This window comes from Magnolia sinica, chromosome 12 (genome assembly GCF_029962835.1).
Source record: "Magnolia sinica isolate HGM2019 chromosome 12, MsV1, whole genome shotgun sequence".
NCBI classification, from domain to species: Eukaryota; Viridiplantae; Streptophyta; class Magnoliopsida; order Magnoliales; family Magnoliaceae; genus Magnolia; species Magnolia sinica.
In genome coordinates this window covers 157563-179243 of record NC_080584.1, presented here as the reverse complement: position 1 = coordinate 179243, position 21681 = coordinate 157563, and the positions used below count along the sequence as shown (strand labels likewise).

The window sequence follows — 21681 nt, the reverse complement described above, 5'->3', positions numbered from 1 at the left end:
ATGAGACGCAAAGCAGTTGGAAGGGAGGAGTGAGGCGAAGAGGGGCGATGCAAACAAAGCAAAGGGATGAAAAATCGATACTGGATGGAGAGAGAATGAGAAAGCGCGTGCACTAAAATCGTGGAGAAGAAGAAGAAAGAAGAAACGCTCTCTCTCGTTCTCTCCGCCTTTCAACTCTTTTATATACATACATCTCACAAGAACCCCTTCTGTCTCTCTCTCTCTCTCTCTCTCTCTGCAGAAATGGCAGCGATTTTGCATGGATTTGGAGCTGTAGCTGCTCTTTCTTCATCTGATTCTTTCAATTCCAAGAGATTCCAGCTTGGATCTTTCAAGTCGCTGCAGCTACTGCCGGGTCCTTCTCTTTCTCTTCTTCAAGAGATTCCTCCCCCCCTCCTTTTCCCATCTCAATCTGATCTGATGATTTCTCTTTTTTCTCTTCTCAGGAAGGAGCGGGAGTGTTCTTGTTGTCAGATCGGATGCCAGCTTCTCCGGCCCTGGGAATCCGAGGCTTCGCACTGGGAAGCCGATCACCAATGCAGTTGCAGTTAAAGTCTCCAACCTTTTTCATTTTCATTTTTTCATTTATATAATATATATATATATATATATATATATATATATATATATATTCATTTTCCTCATCTCGATTTGGATGATTTTTGGTACTTTTGCAGGCCAAGGCTGATGCTCCGGCGAGTGCATCTGCATCTAAACCTGGGTAAGCTCTGCTCTTCTAGATCCTTTTGCATGTGCTTTCATCTTTTTTTAAGTCTTCCTTGTCTTCTGTATAATTTCCTATCTCTCTATGTCAATTTGATGCATATTTATATTAGAGGTAGGTGTTTGAGTAGCTTATCTGATTCAAGATCACGTTTTCGTTCCTCATATGAAAAATTACATCTGCATCAGTTCTGAATCAGTGGGACTGTATTTTGATTTGTACTTTAGCCCACGTGGGCAATCATTTTTGGGATGTGCTTGTCAATAATAGTGTTGTTGCTTGTAGGAACAAAATCCCTCAGAAAAACATTCTGTTTGTCATGTTTGGGTACTGCTAATGCACTTCAATGGAGTCCTAGAACTGTGTATGGATACCGGGAGAGAATTGGAATTGCACTGTGCATATTCACAGTAGAGGGAACTTGAAAATGTGACCGTTGGTAGCGAATTCATTACCATGGAATCTGCAAGGTAGCTCCTCCCTTGGAATTTCAAATTGTCTCTTTTGGTGGAAATGGATTCTAGTAGGAAATCATTCCAAGTATTTCCAGGGGCCCAAACAAGAATTTGTTTGTACTTATGGAATTCATTTCCATGGGCACTATTTTCTAGACATTCATATGACCCCTAAGTAGATTAAGGTCTCATTGTTCTATCCATGCTAGCCAGCATGAAGTTTTTGAATCTTTCAAAAGAAAGAAAAATATGTGGACTTTTTTCAGCAGTAGAAATTCAGAAAACTCACAGTAAGCATGTAGTGCAATTGTGGGACGGAATCAATGTTAAAGAAGATAAAGGATGATGGGAGAAAATGTTTATACTCCAATGAAAGAACATTAAGCATAATGATGCAACCCGGTTATCGAGTCAGTGAGATCTCGCCACCTGAATTGCAAAGAAATGGACAAGAATACACTCACAAGAATATTTGAGTAGAGAGGGAGAGAACTTTATTGATATAAACCTTCTTCTCTTACAATAACTGAGAAAATTTGCACTTAGAAACTTTTAGAATGCCTAACCCCGCCTTATACACTCTAAAAGAATCTTCAATGAGAATCCCCTAACTAAGAGATTAATTTTAAATCAATCATAATCGAATTCAAATCAATCTAATCTACTTGAGATGGTGAAAGCCTAATAATAGTAAAAGCAAATCTAGGAAATATTCCTCCAAATCTTCAATCACATCTTCAAATTAGCTCTTATATCTTCAATCACATCTTTAAATCAGCCTCATATTTTTTACAAATAGTAAATTGCAAATCTTGATGTTTAGGCCCCAAATCTATAAATAAATAGTCCAACATCAACACATGTTGGGCCCTGCAGTGGGGCGTAGGCCTGCATTAATTTTCCCTGGCTTTAAAAGAACTCATCTTTAAGTTGGAAACCAATCTCAACCTTTGGACTTGTACTACCTCTACAACAAATCTTCTTCTTCTTTTGTGGAAGCTGGTAGTGCAATCCGAAGCATTGGCTGAGAACAACCTTTGTTGGAGTCCACTGTAAATGATGCCTCTTTCACTTGTGATTTTGTGGGTGCCAACTTATTTGTTGTAACTTTAAGGGGCTGTTTGATTTTTAATTTCCCTGGTAAATACACGGAAAACACGTCCATTTTACTTACTCCACTAGTTTGAAATTAGCAGGGAATTACGTTTCGAAAAGCGGTCCATACAATACCTTTTATTACTGATTTAAATATGTGGGCCCCACCATGATATACGTGAGTTATCCACACCATCCATCCTTTAAAAAAAATATATTTTAAGGCATGAACCCAAAAATGAGGAAAATCAAAAGCTCAAGTGGACCACACCTTAGGGAACAATGATTATTAAGACATCAATGGTTGAAAGTTGTTTTCTCCCTAGGGCCCACATTGATGTTTAGTTGTCGTCCAACCTGTTCATAAGGTCACACAGTCACGGATAAAGGGCAAACAAAAATATCAGTTAGATCCAAAACTTTTGGAGTCCTCAAGAAGCATTCAATGGTAGGAGTTCAATTTCCATTGTTTCCTGTATTGTGGTCCACTTGATCTTTGGATCTGCCTCATTTTTTGTTGCATGCCCTAAAATGAGTTGGCTAAAGGGATGGACGGTGTGGATAAGACACACACATTATGGTGGGCCCCATAATTTAACATTTTTCTCCTCGGGTGACGTGAGGAGTGTTATAAATGAAAGGTGGCGGTCAACGTCACCTTGGAAATCCAGCTAGAAATACATAGGTAAATAATTATTACCCATTTACCTTGAATTACCTGTGTATTTAGAAAATCAAACAGGCCCTAAAGTTCTTTGGGGATCTTGAAAGATTTGCCCCATTTTTCATGCCACAATTATCTTTTGCAAATGTGCTTCAATTTGAGTGTTGAAACCTATTTGCATGTCTATCAATGTGACTGTCGCTATGATTGGATTTGTTAATTGATTCATTGGTGAATTCAAGTGTATATCCAATGTTAATGCATTGATCATTTCAAATGTCAGCTTTTCCTTTGACTCCATGGATCTCTTTATCATTTCCTAAATCTCTACTTCAAGTCCGAGTTCCTTGTCAAATTTCAACAATCAAAGGTCATTAGTGTCTTCGTAAGTTGGCGTCGCTCGGCGTTGGTTAGGACCTCGATGGGACCTTCCCCTATGTGTCAATGTGCTCCAACTTCAGTCTATAGATTCTTTACAAATTAAAGCTCTCCCACTTGATTAGTGAGATTGCCTATAACATGCGTGAGTTGATCTACCAGTTCTCTGAGTGCATGGATCAATTGGATTACTTGCACAAACTCTTCTTATGTCACCATCTTTGAAGGCATTAGGAGATAATGCAGAGTTGGCGATTCCCTAGTGATCACCCACTTTGATACCAAAATGGTGCAACCTGGTTATCGAGTCAATGAGATCTCGACACCCAAATTGTAAAGAAATGGACAAGGGTGCACTCAAGAATATTGAGTTGAGAGAGAATTTTATTGATATTAATTATCTTCTCTTGTAATAAAGAAAACTCACAGTTAAAATTTTGGAATGCTTAACTGAATATTCAATGAGAATCTCCCCAACTAAGAGATTGATTTCAAATTAATCATAATTTAATTCAAATCAATCGAATTTACCTAAGATGGTAAAAACCTAATAGAAAAAGTAAATCTAGGAAATAATGCTCCAACTCTTCAATCACATCTTCAAATTAGCCCCTATATATTATCACTAAGGTATTCCGTATTGGTAACGGTGGCCATAATGGTCACCACCATTACCGAAACGGGGGCGTAACGGCTGTTATGAACCCCATAACGGTTGAAAATTTTCTTTTACCTGAAAAATTCTAAAAAAATATTTAAAAAATTTAGAATAATGTAAATATTCCAAATATGTATTCATTTTTTGTTTTGATCATGTTTATGATAGTGTAACGGTCCACTCTTTCATGAGAGTGTTGTATCGGGCTGTCTAGTGAATTCGTGAACATGAATATATGTCTCTAATGTTTACACATCACAATCAAGCTTTAGAACTAGAAATCATTATTAAAAAAAAAAAAAAAAAAACATAAATACTACTTTTTCAATTTTTTGAAAAAAAAGACCCTCGGAGCTTATATTCGCTCAAATCACTTCAATGTATAGTTTTAATATTAAAAACTATAGTAAGAGTGACCGAAATCTATTGTAAAATGATTTAGGAAAGTTTTTGGAATGAAAAAAGTGAAAAAAAATAAGAGAACATGGATTTAAGTAGAAAAAAGTGGCTTTTTCTTTACCGTTATGGGGGTAATGATCATTATGCTCCGTAACAACCTTTACAGCCATTGTAACGGCCGATACGGTTATAAAAAACCAATTGCCCTGTTTAACCCCAGTATCGCGTAACAGTCATGGCCGTTACCTATACGTATCGGCCTTTACGGGCGTATCGTAACGGATATGCAATACCTTGATTATCATATCTCCTTGTATCTTCAATCACATGTTTAAATCTGCCCCTATATTTTCCACAAACAGTAAATTGCACATCTTAATATTTGGACCCCAAATCTATAAATAAATAGTCCAAAATCAGCACATGTTGGACCTTGTGGTGGGGCGTGGGCCTGCATTACATAAGAACTCTTATTCATAACTTATTGGAGAAGGTGAATGAGTGGAAACAATATTTCAACTTAACAAGAAAAGAATCTCTACAGTAACTCTCTTACAATGCCCCCCTCCCCTCTCTCTCTCTCTCTCTCTCTCTCTCTCTTACGAAATCCGCTCACAATTGTCATCACACCTGACTTGTACATGCATTAGGTTATCCTAACTTATCTCATAAGAGTTGTATCAAGATCGAAAGATGACTCCCAACAAGTTGTCACTGTTCACCGTATCCCTTCCAGTTGTTTGTTGCATTTAAATTCTTTGGTTTATTAGTCTGTTTTGGTTTGTTGCTTTTAGATTTTCGCAATGAATTTATAATATACAGTTTGGAACCCTTAAAATATTTGTTCTTAGAAATCAGATCCTTGATATGCTCCTTACACAATCTGGCATCTCACGAGCTTTGAAGAGGCCGTTTCCATAAATCTGAAAAGGAAAGGGGGGTGGTGGGGTTGGGGCATTTCCATACTCGACTTGCATGCAGTCAGCAATCACCTGTGGCCCTATTTAAGGCACCCATGTGCATTGAGTGTTGTTGGATTTGCTAACTTGAAACACGTCAATCACTCATGAACGTCAAGAAGGGGAGAACAAGGTCCCAACCACGGGAGAGGATAGCTAACCTGCTGGCAAACTGATGCAGGACAATTAACCACTTCCTCTAAAAGCTCGAATTGTTAGAGCATGGCGAATCAATCCCTTTATCTCATAGCCTAGACCCTACATCTCATGGGTTAGGACCTCGGCCGAACCCCCTTCGTGGCCTCCAAATCACATGGGTACCGCCTCACATGAGCCACCCGCCTCACACAGGTGGGGCTCGCTTCACGCGAGCCGCCCACCCCGAGTGTGCCCCTGCATCCCACCGGCAACCCCACTCGAGCCCGGTGTGAAAACACCCCTGCATTACAAACACATGCGGCTCTATGCCAACATGGGCAAATGGAATGTTTGGTCTTGGGGCAAGAATGTTAATTTGATTGAAAACAAGAGTTACCTTTGGTTGCCTAATTGATGACATTTAGAGAGTCGCCTTCCACACTAACTGGGCCTTCCTGCTTCTTAGTGAGTTATCTCAACCATTCTCTAAGGTTAAGAGCCTCTCCTTTTGGCGCATTGCCTGTGCCAGTCTGTCTGGAGCAAGTGAAGATAATATTACTATTTTCATCATGTAAATGCCTAGGCTGGTGCATTTGTAGTGCACATATAACTTGCACATCAGGGCCTCCATGCCGAGGCAAAACTAACTATAAAACCATTGAAAATCTGTGAAGTATATGCTCGTTCTTTTCTGACAGGAGTACATGTGGTTTTTGTGAGGGTTAAAGTTGAATTTTGTCTTACGAGTTGTTTTACTAGATTCATAGGATTTATATTGCAAATTGTCAGGTTTTTACCCTGATATTGAGTTGTATGGTACTCAATTTGGCATTTGTGAATATCAATGGACTCCTTTGCTCAGGACTTGGATAACCATCTTGTCAGCTCCTGAATCATTCTCCATGGGCAAGTGACATCAGACTCCTTTTTAATTGGTTCGTAAGTGGTTGCTTACATCTATTCATTAAGTCCATTTGCGTAGTGGTGCTTCCTATCTGCTAAAGGAGCCATGACAGCTTCTTGAACTCACTCAATGCAACCATCCAATTTGATATGCATATGCTCGCCATTCTATTTACAAATTGTATCACGATAGATCTGACTAATAAGTACTTTGAGCCTGTTTTGCTGCGCTTAACTGTATAATTTCAATGGGTTTATTGATAAAGAAATGATTTTGATGGCGGTTTGTGTTCACAATGTATACTCTCATCGGCTTCCTTCCCTGGTTCTTGTGCTATCATGCTGTCATGCCGTGAATCCAACATGGAGAAATTGCTGGACCAAAAGGGCATGCAGCATCCACCCTTGGCCAGACAATATAGAAAAAAGGTCTTTGCTTTATAGACAAGTGAATGCAGGCATAGGTTGATATCTTTCTGCTGCAGCTTGCCTGGTGAGGTGGCATGTACTGCAAAGGCCTAATAAAACATTTTCTGACATCCCATAATGAGTTGGTGAATATTTCTTGTTAGGCTTTCTTTACAGGTGTGATTCTTGCATCTTCTATCTGAGTTGGATACCTTCAATTTGGTGTGAGACAATTTAAGACAACTCCTGCAACCCCCTTTTATGGGGTGGAGCTTCCTAATGCAAGGGGTTTCCTTTTAGTCTGACAGAGACAGAACCATCACAATTTGGGGGTTGCAGAGAATGACAAATTCACTGCTGACATGGCTCACTTTCCAGATATTGTCTCATATGGAAATCCCAATAGCTCTCCCTTTGCAAACAGGCCCTTACCCCATGAGCCGGTTCTCTTCCATTTGTTTGTTTTTTCGCTATTTCAAGTACAATGATATTATCGTGTATACATATCATATATTTCAACCCAGGACAGTTTCTGGTCAGGTTGTTCGGGACTTGGTGGGTAGAACAGGTATATCAAGAATAATTTCCAAAAGTAATTGTTATTACAATATATATACTAAAAAGAAATATTAGAAAAGTATTCTGGTCTTGAACGAATTTCTCTATTTCCATTTTTTTTGGAGAGATTTCTCTATTTCCATTGTCAAAGAAAAACAAAAAAAAAATTATTTAGAAAATTCTTCTAATCTCTCTCTCTCTCTCTCTCTCTCTCTCTCTCTCTCTCTCTCTCTCACATGTGAGACCCAGTTGAGTCCCTAGATGCATCATAAGATCGGCTAGCCTTGAGACCAGGCTGAGTCAACCAATGCTTGAGTTGACTTGGGAAGCTTGGGCTGTGTTCTGCACAAACTGGGGCCTTACTAGTTTTCCTGATCCACTGACCAGGCACATGACTGCTGGGTTGACAGTGGTCATCCCTGGTTGACCTGAGTCGTATGGAAACTGTGGTATATGTCTACTAAATTAGACTGCATCAGTTATATGTCATATGATCGATTGCACCATGTGTTTCTGTGGTCATCCTCGTTTCTATTGTTGCTCCTAATTCCAAGTATGGAGCTTGTCTTGTGGCTATCAGAAGCCCAACTATATGAGTGCATCAACTAAATTATGTGTGATCCAAATCATCAGATGCTCTTTTTTCTTTTGCATCTGTTGTTATTTACCAAGGATACTTGCTAAATTGGATACTAGGATCCTTAAAAAAATATGGAGCACTCAAAGTCAAATATTTGGATACTCAGGCAAGGGTATGGATAAAACCATAAATGACCCACAGTCGGAATCTACGTAGATTTTGAACCCTAGATCTATCACGTAGTATTTACAATGAATAGTACCAATTGGGTCATGAACCAAACTTTGAGCATTGTTAGGGAAATATTTTAGAATGGTTATACTTGTGAGTTGTTCTCAATACTTTTCATAACCGTTTCTTCAGAATTCAATGTGGACAATCCCCCATCTTTGCATGGCTTTTGGTTGAATCAAATGCATCCTATCTTTCAACATTTTATTCGGTTTGCAACCAAGTCTGGATGATGGATTCCTCTTTCTTTTATCCTCAGGCATGAACTCCTGTTATTTGAAGCACTGCGTGAAGGCCTGGAAGAAGAGATGGACAGAGATCCACGAGTATGCGTCATGGGGGAAGACGTTGGTCACTATGGAGGCTCGTACAAGGTGACCAAAGGATTGGCCCCAAAGTATGGCGATCTGAGGGTGCTGGACACTCCCATTGCTGAGAACTCTTTCACGGGCATGGCTGTAGGGGCAGCCATGACCGGCCTGAGGCCGATCATTGAAGGCATGAACATGGGTTTCCTCTTGTTGGCCTACAATCAGATCTCCAACAACTGCGGCATGCTTCATTACACTTCTGGTGGCCAATTCACAATCCCAGTTGTCATCCGCGGTCCAGGAGGTGTTGGGCGTCAGCTGGGGGCTGAGCACTCTCAGCGCTTGGAATCTTACTTTCAGTCAGTCCCTGGACTCCAGATGGTTGCATGTTCCACTCCTTACAATGCCAAGGGCCTGATGAAGGCAGCCATCAGGAGTGAGAACCCAGTCATACTGTTTGAGCACGTGCTGCTGTATAATCTCAAGGAGAGGATCCCTGATGAGGAGTATGTACTCTCACTGGAGGAGGCAGAGATGGTGCGGCCAGGAGAGCATGTGACAATTCTCACTTACTCGCGCATGAGGTACCACGTAATGCAGGCAGCAAAGACCCTGGTGAACAAGGGATATGACCCTGAGATCATTGACATCAGGTCGCTTAAGCCATTTGACCTGTACACAATAGGGAACTCGGTCAAGAAGACTCACCGAGTGCTGATAGTGGAGGAGTGCATGCGCACAGGTGGGATTGGTGCCAGCCTCAGGGCAGCAATCATCGAGAATTTCTGGGACTACTTGGATGCCCCGATCATGTGCCTATCATCGCAAGATGTGCCAACACCTTATGCTGGAACTCTGGAGGAGTGGACTGTGGTTCAGCCACCACAGATTGTAGCGGCAGTGGAGCAGCTCTGTCAGTAGCAGCTGGGTGTGGTGTTTGCAGAGAGTTTTTTTGTGCTTAGATTGCCCTCATTTTGTGAATTTAAATATTTTGAGCCAGGGATTGAGGTTATTTTAAGTTATTATTACTGTTAGCAACTTTTCTTATTTCATTTGCTCTTCTAAGTTTTATAGAGAATCTGTGCCCAACCCATTATCAAAGCCTGTAACTTGGGAGGGAAAGATACGCCTCTGAAATAAAGACAATTCAGCACATAGCGGATGGATTTCCTTGAATTGGTGCAATAATCTGGCAAATGGCCCGTTAGATTGAGGATCAGGGCAGGTAAACATATTGGACAGCTTGGATGGTTTATGATTGCGCTCAATATTGTTTACTAGTTTTGCCAGTGCACCCAGCTGCAAATGTTTGTCATTTGATTGATTGTATGTTCTTTATTATTTTCTCGGACTTCTCTTCTTTGGTGTAATTCTTAGGTGATTTCTAATTGAATTGGAGGTACCAATAATATAAGAAAATTAGGATTGCTGTCATTTGTAGGCCATTTCCCTATGTGCTTCTACTGTCTTGCGTCCTATGAAGGAAATAGGTGAATCCTTTCGTTTTCCTTCTCTATTCAGATTTCCATTTGATTCTATATGAATGAACAAGGTCATGATATCCATCCAGCTCGCTAGCTGAGCTGGAAACTCATTAGAATAACTGTTTCAGCCCTCTCTCGAATGATTATGTGATCCAGACTCTCTACCTACGACAGTCCCATACTGTTTCAGTCCTATCTCAACTGATTATGGAATCCAGACTCTCTACCTATAAAGGTGTCTTCCGTTGCTAGTTGGAGCACTGTCCGCTACAAATTGCAAGTGATTGTGGACCTATGTTATCTGTTTAGCCTCAAGTGTCTCCATTTTCAACCACTTCGTTGAGTGTGATTACTCTGCTACAATACTCTCCTTTCTTGGCCACTTAAGCACACGCCTTATGTGAGGCATAGGCATGGCAACTTGCCAGGCCCTAGGTGGGCCCATGTAAGTGCACTTGCAATTCATATCAATTTTGGTGTGCTGTAGTAACCAAGCACTCAAAAACATTCGGACCTTTCATGATCTTGGTTCTACCCTTGATGAACCGTATGCCAAAAATGACGAGAGTCGAAAGATATAGCTGCACCTTTCATGACCTCGGTTCTACCCTCGAAGGGCCATATGCCAAAAATGATGTGAGTCGAAAGATCTAGCTGCATGTGCCCTATTTTAGCTGGCCTGTTCATTGTTATTTTGTTGGTGCCTAGACAATTTAGGTCTTATTAGCACATCTATGGGCTATGGAGTGCTTACAACTAACCTAGATATTGACTTATTTTTATTTACTTTTCAATTTCTTTGCTGGGCCTGACTTGGCCAATTAGCAGCCAGTCCTAACACGCATTACAACAAAGGTGAGTCCTTTTAAGACTTCTGCTTTGTTCATTGTAACTGTGAGTAACAATCTTATTTTTGAGTTGTAATCTGAGCCACCCATCCATAGTTGCAGGCAGAATTATTCATCAAACATAGTCTGCTAAGGCATAGTATTTCCTAAGTGTGGTCCCCATGGTTTGCAGATTCAAACCATTGATCTTATAGCCTTTTTTTTTCCCCATTGAATATGGTTTTTGACCATTGTCTATTTATTGGTCATCATCTAATATGGAGTATTTGGTGGGGTGGAATGTAAGATCACCATTTTGGATTATCAATCAATAGGGCCCACATTTCTGGTCAGCAAACTGCACGCTCAGTTATTGCAGCAGCTGCACCATGACATTTCCATGTTAGTTTACCCGATCGACTGCGACGGATCACATCCCATTTCAGATAAGTGGGGACACATTCTGCTAATCTGTCATAAATTGAGGCAGCAACGTTTGTTCTTCCTGCAAATTAGTTACCAGGCACTTGCAGATAGCATGTGAATCTGTCAGGTGGAGATGCGTTTTCAAGCTTTCACAAGCATGGATGGATGGATGGCAGTCATGTGCAAGTGAAATTGTTCATGGATGGACATGGGCCATGCCTGGTTGCATTCAATCATTCAGACAACTAGGTAGTGGGGTTACTTATCTAGTAACCATGTGGATGATGATGGGCATTGCTTTCGGCATTGCTTGCCATTCAAAACGTCGTCCCTTTGCATCTATCCCAATTCAGAATTTTCAGAGGAGATATAATTCCCAACAAGATTGGATGAGTGGTTGATTCATTTTCATTTTTCTTACATGTCATCATCTTTGGTTCTAATTGCTTTCTCTAGCTTCTTCTTCTTCTTCTTCTTCTTCTTCTTCTTTTTTATTTTTTATTTTTTATTTTTAAAATTTTATATATATATATATATACAATGCTTAAGATATTGTTAGCATGCAGGTAAACCATGGTATTTTAACATGTGATTCCACTGGTGGGCCTCAGATTGCATTATTCTAACTAGTGTTTTCAGGTGATGGATTAGAGAAATGTAATATTATTATAGCTAATGTGGGCGTGAGTCATCAAGTGGGTGAGGCATGCAATGAGGTCATCATCAGCATAAGTGGTGGATATAGGAAGATGACGTGGGACGGCGGGGACCAATGAGGGAGAGGCACGTGGCACCCTCTTTTGACATTGGGGACTGAAAAGCATCTCCTTCATGTCCAAAGGGGACCGCCGAGTCTCGTTGTGCCACGTACAAACTAGTGCCCACTGTATTATTCGTTAAATTCAATGGGCATGGCACATTGTTGGCCGGAAGCCGGTGGGCACCATCAGATATTCCCGGAGAGTGCGGGCCGGGTTTGTTTTATCTAGCCAGTGTAACTGAAAGGGTCCCTTTCTTACAGTTTGATTGTGGGCCCAATTTAGAATTCTGTAAATGGGGCATAGAGAATCAAAATCTGGCATCCTCTGCCATTTCCCGAAATGCGTTTCCCTGGCCTTTGGACAATTTCACCTGAATAACCTAATCTTTGTCTATGTTTGATCTGAGTCCTGTGGACATTAGACTATTCGAAATTTGGAAACTCATTATAAAAATCAGATGCTTTCACTATATATTAATTTGGAAATGAGCATATCCAATCACAAACATTTCTAGTATAGGCATCTCTGGGACATTGATGTGCTACTGCTCTGTCCCATTGGGCTTCCACAGGCCGAGCTTCGACGACGAAATCCTTTGCACAATTAAAACCTTGTTTGGCGACTGTAGGTGAAAATGCGCATGTGGGAGATGTTTGGTACACACGTAGTGAAATGGAGTTGTCCAAAATATTTAAAATCCATTACATTGCTTCTTCAATAAAGGAATCTCACCAACATATGTAATTTGGAGGATTATAGGAGGTCATTTGCCTAATCTTCAGCACAATATCTTTAATTAACAATTGAAGTGGGCCATGTATGACTTTTTCCTTGTTAAGATGAAGATGGAAAACATACATCATACTTCATATCCATCATAGATATATATGAATGAATATGAATATGTTAGTATGTAGAGGTACATATGCACATGTAATTTGAGGTTAATGGTGCCAAAAATATATTAGTATTTGACCGACCACACGTAAAGCACAAAATAGTATTTCTTTTGGTTATTTAAATAGCTTGGTGTTTTGTCAATGCCAGACCCACTTAAGATGTTTGAAAACTAGATTTTTATTTTATTTTTTATTTTTTATTATTTTTATTATTATTTTTTATTTTTTGGGTTTTCTTCTCTCTCTTGTATATATTTTTTTTTAACCTTATCCCAGAACGGAGAGGCCATCAATGGAGCTGTAGCCATCCAATGGAAGTGGAGTAAGCGAGAGTGGCCACTCTCTCTCTCTCTCTCTCTCTCTCTCTCTCTCTCTCTCTCTCTCTCTCTCTCTCTCTCTCTCTCTCTCTCTCCAAAGGTGAAAAAACAATTAGCATACAACTTTCTAAGCTAGTTATAAAGTATAAGCAATGCAAAACAAAGGTCTTATATAAGCCCACCTGTTTGTGCAATAAAGCTCATTTATATCACCACACAAATGCTAGCATGGTATGATAGGTCCGAGATCCAATCCATCCACCAGAATGGCACCACTATATTAATATCCTAGCCTAATAATCAAGTTGATCCAGTGGTCATTGGGTCACCGTTCGTAAACAAATGTACTGCTCTAAAAAAACTCGGCTGAAGTTTTCTTAACACATCCACCTGTTTCCAATATTGACCCACATGCTGATTGGATCATTTTTTAGTTTTTGGAAAACAAGTAGATGGTTGTACCACCCTGACGGATGGATTAGATTTCACACCCATATGCAATGCTGCCACATGTGTGGCATAGACACTAGTTTTACTGCAAATTTTTTGAAATAAATAAATAAAGGGTTGTGCAAAGGAAAGCCTCAGGGCCTGTTTGGTGGACACTTGAAAATGAGTTAATCTCATTTTATTTAATTATAATTTTGAATTAATGATCATGATCTCTATTAAATAATTTCATTTAGCTAATCAGAAATCAAAATGAGATGAAGTATGCCAAACGGGTCATTGTTAGGAGGGAGTTTGGTATATGTTAGGATGAAAGGTGAAGTTGTTCTTTATTGGTATTAATCAATCCTAATTAGAGAGATGGAGAGAAGTGCCCATAATTAAAAGAATATATATATGCACAAAACACCTGAATTCTAAAATGCTCTACACTACAGTGTGCATTCACTATCATTTATTAATTGACACAGAATCATCTGATGAATAAAAAGCAAGTGGATTCATATGTACCACAAATTTAAAAGTCGAGTCGTGGGACCTGCTGTAAATGGAGCATAATGCGATTGTTGTGCTGATCGGATTATCCTAGCTAGCCGTTTGATATTGCATATTTACTATTTTCTTTAATTAGCTCTTCACATGATGGTCTCCAAGCTGCTGGACATTAATGTGATTTTCAGTCTATGACCCATTCATGATGGAACCCATGATCTGGACTGACGTGCATGTGTGCCGTCATTTAATTAAATAGTGGTGGAAGCACACGGTGGTGGTCGACGTCATCCAATATTTTTATTTTTATTTTTTGTTAAAAGTTAGAAAATGGGCAGTCTCCTTATGGTTTACAAATTTTGAATTTTGGGGTTATTATAATGTGAGAAAGAGAGGGAGGAGACATCATGTGGTTCGTCATGGTCCATAAATTTCAGTGATGATACCATCTCTTATGTTTTAATATTTTCTTCAATGGGAAATGGGAATACAGCCTCTCAATTGTGGGTTGTGGACTGTGTGGCCCTGGTGTTACCGTCTCCCGCATAGTTTGGATGATTGAACACTTGTCAATAGATGGCATCTATCCCTGATCCAAGCTTTTGGAGCCTTCTTCAATCACCAGTGCTAACATCCAAGCATTGCTTTCCTCATACTTCCTACATTCCAGAGCTTTCTCTACATTAGTCTGGGAACGTTTTCCTTTTGTGTGTATGAATGACCCTTCAATCTGTATAGAACTCATGACGCTTTCATTTTCGTTGGGGTCATATATAGGTAACTGCTTAAGACTGAGCCTGTGACTGTCATATGGACAGATGTCCCATCTGAATTTGAATGGATTTCATATGGACCATATTAAATGCTTTTGAGTTCTCATTAATATATACAAAGTAGGCACCAATTGTCCCTAAAATCTCTTATAACCCCTGTTATGGCCTAATGAAAATTGGCAGTGCCAAGCATAGGACCTGTTTCTGACATATGTGCATGCAATGAGCTTTGATTGGAATTCACTTTTTATAAAAGTGTGCTTTATTAAGTAATAATAACTCCCATCTCTGCATTTACAATGGGGTAGGAATTGAAATTACCACCGGGGAACCATAGAAGCACACAAAGATGAATCAAGAAAAGTACACGCACGCAATTGCACAAGAAGTCCAAACAAGAGCAATCCAAATTTAAGTGGAAAAACTCTTTAAAAAAAAAAAAACCATGGCAGAAAGTGAAGTGATACAATATAAAAGAATAAATTATAAGAGATAGAGTTTTACCTATTCGAACAAACCTGGAATTTACTTCAAAAGCCCTAGTTATGCCCTTAAACCCTTAGGAACGAATTAGGAAATCCCGAAACGCTTCTCTCTATCCTATATCCCGATTACACTTGATATATATACTCTCGTAATCGGAATAGGAAGCAAATTTCGCACTTACGTAATTCTGCAGGCGTGCTCGATAAGACCTTTGATGACATCGACACCACATCCATGATTTATCGATGATAATAAAATCCTTCGATGCCATCAATTAGCAATGCCTAAAACATTTTAGTAACCAACATGAATTTTTTGGATTTTTTTTTATTGGATCGAACATTTGTTGATGGCATCATTATTGTTGGGGGCCTTGCACAAAACCTTAAGATCTAACCTCCCAAATCAAATCAGAATTATGGGATAATAAAGCAATGAAATAAATCAAAGCATAAACCACACCACACAAGAAATTTTTATGTGAAAAACCCTCAAAGAGGTAAAAACCACGGGACCTCATTCAGATCAATAGTCCACTATGAAGTAGAACGTTACAACCTTCTTTACTTACGCAGAAGTAGATAAACAATAAGAGAATAAAAGAAAAATGGAGAGATCTCACTAATCACGAGGACGTAGAAGCGCTGAGATGTCGAGTGCACAGTAGATCACCTCTACGAGTTTAACGTCCTGGATTTTTACTGTTTTGGATCTCCAAAAATCCTTAATGTTTTTAAATGTAATTAATTTATATTATTACTTACTGGCCATTAGCACTCCATGTTAGTTTATGCATGGGTGGAACTAGTAAAGAACTGCACAAGTCCAATTAATCAACCGTAGAAAGCCAACGAATCCGCCCGATCACTTGAACATCAAGTTTAGCCCCATGATTTACTCACATAGGACCTAAATCTAACCGACCCATCGTTAACTAATTAAGACAATCATAACTAAATTAAAGATCTAACCGAAGCCGAGTCAGATAAGGCCCGGATCTTTATTAATGACCAAATCAACCCCGTTACTCTTTTCCAATGGTTTAGAGTAATCATGACCAAATCTCCACCTTCACTAGTTATAAATGGGTTACACTATAAACATAGTTAATCCAAACTCCAATCATTGCTCACGAGAAATCTCAATACCTAATTCATTCCAGAAATGCCTTGATTTTCCGAACAAGCTCTAGACCGCTCGTTGGTGGATCATAGTTCCAAAACTATAGAATAATGTCCGTCTTACTAGGTTTAACGTCCATCGAGGGAGTCGGACCTAGATACTGTCCAGAACCGCTCAACTTGAGCAAAAGGACGAGTGCATGAAAGGTACAAATACCCTAAAGGACGAAGCTAAAACTTAAGTGAATTGGATCGTCCACTCTTATGCAAAGTTGAGAATTTCGGACTGTTGGTTTACGATCAAACTTCACATGTAGAGTAAGGATATTTTTCTGCTCATATCCGTATAGCCGCGGCCCCAATCGACCATCGGTGATCGTTGAACAGACTTCTAATCATATCTGTTGATCAGCGCATCCGGATGGCGGGCCGATCATGTCCATACGTATATCATCATTAAGGCTAACTATCTTATGGTGTATATCAATATGTACACCCCATAGTGGGCCCTAGAGGTTAGAAAAACCCTCTCATAGGGCTAGTATAGTAAAAACCCAACCCATTGGACCATTTACACCAAATCTGACATTATAAAAGGGCCTCATTTGGGTACCCCCTTCTCCTACACGAATTTCATGCCTTGCTTTGGGTGAAGGAGAAGAGAAAGAGAGAGAGAGATGGAGAGAAAATGAAGAGGAAGATAAGGAAGAGAGTGTTTGTGTAAGTGAGGGGAATCTTGATGCTTGTAGGGTTGGTATTTCCTCAATCAAACCGGTGGCTACTACAAAACCTCTACCAAATTCACCCATGTTAAGAATCGGAGGTAAGAATGGTATATTTTTCCTTCAATTGAGCAACATAGTGTAGATTTCTAGTTATTACTGTTATTTTTCTTGATTTTGATTTAGGAATTGGTGGTTTTACCCAAATCCCCAAACCCTAAGATCTCAAAGAATGGAAATCTCCTCTTAAGGTGTGGACTATTATCCTTAGGTGGCTTAGCACCAATTCTACTATGAGTTTAATGCTTATGAATGTTAGGATGATGTGCTCCAGTAATCTATAGATAGAATTTAGCTAAGACCTTACATGATAGGTCCCCCTAAATTTCATGAAATGATTGAATGTTGTTATTTGTTCTTCAACATGATTAGGTTTAATTTTCATGTGGCATGTTCATCCCATATATGATTTTAGTATAACCTTCCTTGTGGCATGTTTGATTGCATAAAATTCTTATTGTATGTTGGTGCTTGCATTAATCCTTATTGTATGTTTATGCTATGAATGATGTATAACTCTTGATCTTTTTAGTAACCCATCACAACACACATGCACATTAATTTCATATTTTGTTAGTAGTTGCATTGTAAAAAAAAAATCTAAATTTTATATTTAGTGTATGAGAGCATGACTTCACTCGTGTAGAAGATGAATCTTAAATTATTGGAATATTATTGAATGTCATAAACCCCTGAGTTCGTCAGGGAACTGAAGTGGGAGAAGGTGGTCCCGTTGGTAGGACCATCCTGCGGCTAAACCAGCAGATTTAGGCGGATGCGAATGAGCGATAGTAGTTGGACTACATGGGTCGCTTGTACTCGATGTCGTTCATCACGTACTCGCTTACTCACACAGTCTAAGTTGCTTCCTGGCCAACCATGTTTGTTAACCCTGTCTGCTCACCCCTGTATGGAACTTGGAACACCCTTCAACCATTGAAGCCCATTGATAACCATTTGAGACCGATCCACTAACTCGAGAGCCAGGTATGGTGAAATGAGACACCGTATTCGAGCCGTCGGCCTACGCTGGGGTGACGAGCCTCCCTGTAGTGCCTGTGAGCGATATGCCACTTCTCAGCACTCCCCATGTGCTTAAAATCGGGGATGGAAAATTCGATGAGATCAAGGATCGAGGGGTCCAGGCCTCGCACATTGAGGGGCCTTGGCCTTTCAACCAGTTGAGGGCAATGATATGTGGAGTGTACCAGTTTTTCCAATCTACTGGATGAATGAAATTAACTAACTACTCGGCTAACATTATACATGTATCATATTAGTTAGGATTTGGCGACTCGGCACTTGAGGTCGCAATGAGAGTGGTTGGTCATACGCGATCATTTGACGAAGTCGCTCGAGGAAGTGTTGTTGTGAAGGCATACATTATATCATAATACATGCATATACATTAACAAGATTAGTTAGGGATATGTGAATGTATGTCTTTCATTAAATTAATTGTATAATTGATGCTTGTTGTAACTTAAGGCTATTAGTAACCACTGAGTTAGCTACTCACTCCCACTCTAGGACAGTGTTTTAAAACACAAACCAGCCCCTTTACTAGATGCAGGTGAGGCGGAGCTCGACGAGCCGAGCAAGGTGAGCATGGATAGGGAGGAAGAGCTTTCCTGCATCTAGACTTTCGGCGGATTCTTTTAGTTTGAGTTCGGGCTACCATGGGGTATGGATCAGGGCCCTAGTTGCTTTGGGTCATGTATGGGTGGGACTAGTTCCTTATTTAGATGATTTTGGATTCGTGGTTTGGATATTTTTATATTTAGTGGCAATTGATACTGCTTATGACGTACTTATGCTCCATGCCTTGCTAAATCATCCATTGTTTATGAGATCATCCAAATGTAATTAAAATATGAAGCCCATTAGGGCACCCATAACACTTGGGAATTCGGGAACCAAGTTCTTACATAGCCCCTGAAAAATCGGGGTGTTACAACGAGCAAACCTCCCTTCTACAAGCTTCCTCTGTCTCTTTCTCTCTCTTTCTCACACATTTGATAACCCTAAACCCTTTAACAAACCCTTACAAAGCTTTAGGAAACCCTCTTACATTACCTGGAAAAGCCCTAGGTACCCATTTTTATAGATTTAGAAACCCCTTTCCGCACCTATGTGAAAATCGCCTCAAATTTACGCAGTCTGCACAAAATCTGGAACGAATCTACGTAAGTTCGACTAGTCAAGCCGAGTCCTTGATCGGTCGAGCAGCCCGCTCGACCGGTCGAGCACTCCCTCGATTGGTCGAGCACCTTGGAGGAAAAATATTGGATGGTCGCTAGACTTTGAGTTGAGCCCCACTCGACCGGTCGAGCAGTGCGGTGAATTACTCCGATTTTTACTCGCTGCTTCATCTCTCCTTTGAACTGAGGATGAAAAATTCCATCAAATCTCTCCCTTTCCGACTCAGGAGGGATTCACCTTTTTCAAGCCAGCTTGGTTTCTACAAACCTTAAACTTGCCCTTGAACAAAGCCTTGGTCATTATGTCTGACCCATTGTTGTCCGTGTGGACCTTCTCAAGCTATAATACCTTTTGTTCTAAAGTATCCCTGATCTAGTGATACCGTATCTTTATGTGGTTTGACTTGGAATGCTGACTTGGATTCTTACTCAAGTTTATAGCACTCTTACTATCGCAATAGACCACGTGCTGCTCCTTCTTCAAGATAAGTTCCTGTAGGAATCTCTTCATCCAAAGCATCTCTTTACATGCCTCTATGACTGCAATGTACTCAGCGTCTGTCGTCGATAATGCTACGACTTTCTATAGCTTGCTTTACCAAGAAACTGCTCCCCCTGCAAATGTGAACATGAACCCTGATGTAGACTTCCTAGAGTCTATGTCGCTTATCATATTTACATCTGTGTAGCCCTCTAACACAGGTTTTCTATTACCATAGCATAAGCTCAACCTAGATGAGCCTCTTAGATACTACAGTATCCATTTCACCACTGCCCAATGCTCTTTGCCAGGATTGGCAAGATACCGGCTGACAATACCAACCGCATATGATATGTCTGGGCGTGTACACACCATAGCATACATCAAACTTCCTACAGCTGACGCGTAGGATATCTTCTGCATCTCTTTCACCTCTGCCTTCGTCTTGGGACACTGCCTATCGCTCAATCTGAAGTGAGCATCCAGTGGAGTAATGACCGGCTTCGCTGCATTCATATTGAACCGCTCTAAGACTTTCTCAATATACCGCTCTCGCAACAACCAAAGCTTCCTGCTGCTTCTGTCACGGGTTATCTTCATTCTTAGGATCTGTTTAGCCGGGCCCAAGTCTTTCATCGCAAACGACTCACCCAACTCCTGTTTCAGCCTGTTGATCTTCTTGATGTCTTTTCTCATGATGAGCATGTCATCAACGTATGACAGCAGAACTAAGAAATCACCATCTGAGAACTTGCACGTGAACACACAGTGGTCTGACTCCGTTCTGTCATACCCATGCTTCAACATAAACGAGTCGAACTTCTTGTACTATTGCCGTGGAGCTTGTTTCAGCCCATACAAGCTCTTCTTCAACCTACACACCATATGCTTTTTACCATTAACTTCAAAACTCTCTAGTTGGTGCATGTAGATCTCTTCTTCTAGGTCATCATGGGAGAAAATAGTTTTAACATCTAACTGTTCTATCTACAGATCCATGCTAGCTGCTAACCCAAGCAACACCCGTATGGATGTCATCTTCACCACTGGTAAGAATATCTCCTCGAAGTTTATGCCTTTCCTCTGACCAAACCATTTCACCACAAGTCTGGCCTTGAACCTTGTCTGTAAATTCTTCTACTCAACCTTATTTCTGAACACCCACTTATTACTTAAAGCTTTCTTGCCCTTAGGCGATTTCACCATATCATAGGTGTGATTCTTATACAAGGATTTCATCTCCTCTTGCTCGTCGGCTAGGGCCTCAGAATAGTATTCTGGCTCTCCCCCTATCAGTGATCATAATATACTCATGCGGCGAGTACCTCTTAGACGGTTGTCTGTCCCTAGATGACGTCCTCACCTGTGGCTCAATAGGCGGATCAGATAAGGGCTGCTCCCCTGGTCCATCTTCAGTAGGAACTCTCTCGTCCTCTGCACCTTGATGTACTCCCCCGTCATCAGGCACCACAGGAGGAATAACCGGATTCATGTCCTCTAGCTCACTTGAACTAAGCTGGTTCTTAACAGTGTCTTTTATACATTGATCTTCAAAGAATACCACATCTCTGCTCCTGACAAGCTTCTTCTCGGTCGGATCCCACAATCTGTAACTGAACTTTTCATCACCGTACCTCAAGAACACACACTGCCTGATCTTCATATCGAACTTGAACATCTCGTCCTTTGGTACGTGAACGGATGCCCTGCATCCAAACAC

At 40.3% G+C, this 21681-nt stretch overlaps 1 protein-coding gene across 1 annotated transcript; it reads left to right on the top strand.

Moving 5' to 3' along the window:
* Positions 1-9674, top strand: LOC131220704 (pyruvate dehydrogenase E1 component subunit beta-like). The gene is made up of 4 exons (XM_058215498.1): positions 1-355; positions 447-547; positions 678-721; positions 8410-9674. The coding sequence occupies exons 1-4, from the start codon at positions 244-246 to the stop codon at positions 9380-9382; spliced, it is 1230 nt and encodes a 409-aa protein (XP_058071481.1). The 5' UTR covers positions 1-243; the 3' UTR covers positions 9383-9674.
* Positions 9675-21681: the final 12007 nt, after the last annotated feature.

Coding starts and splice junctions, on each gene's coding strand:
- LOC131220704 (XM_058215498.1), top strand. CDS start 244: ATGGCAGCGATTTTGCATGGATTTGGAGCTGTAGCTGCTCTTTCTTCA. Junction 356..446: donor GTCGCTGCAGCTACTGCCGG/GTCCTTCTCTTT, acceptor TTCTCTTCTCAG/GAAGGAGCGGGAGTGTTCTT. Junction 722..8,409: donor GCATCTGCATCTAAACCTGG/GTAAGCTCTGCT, acceptor TTTTATCCTCAG/GCATGAACTCCTGTTATTTG.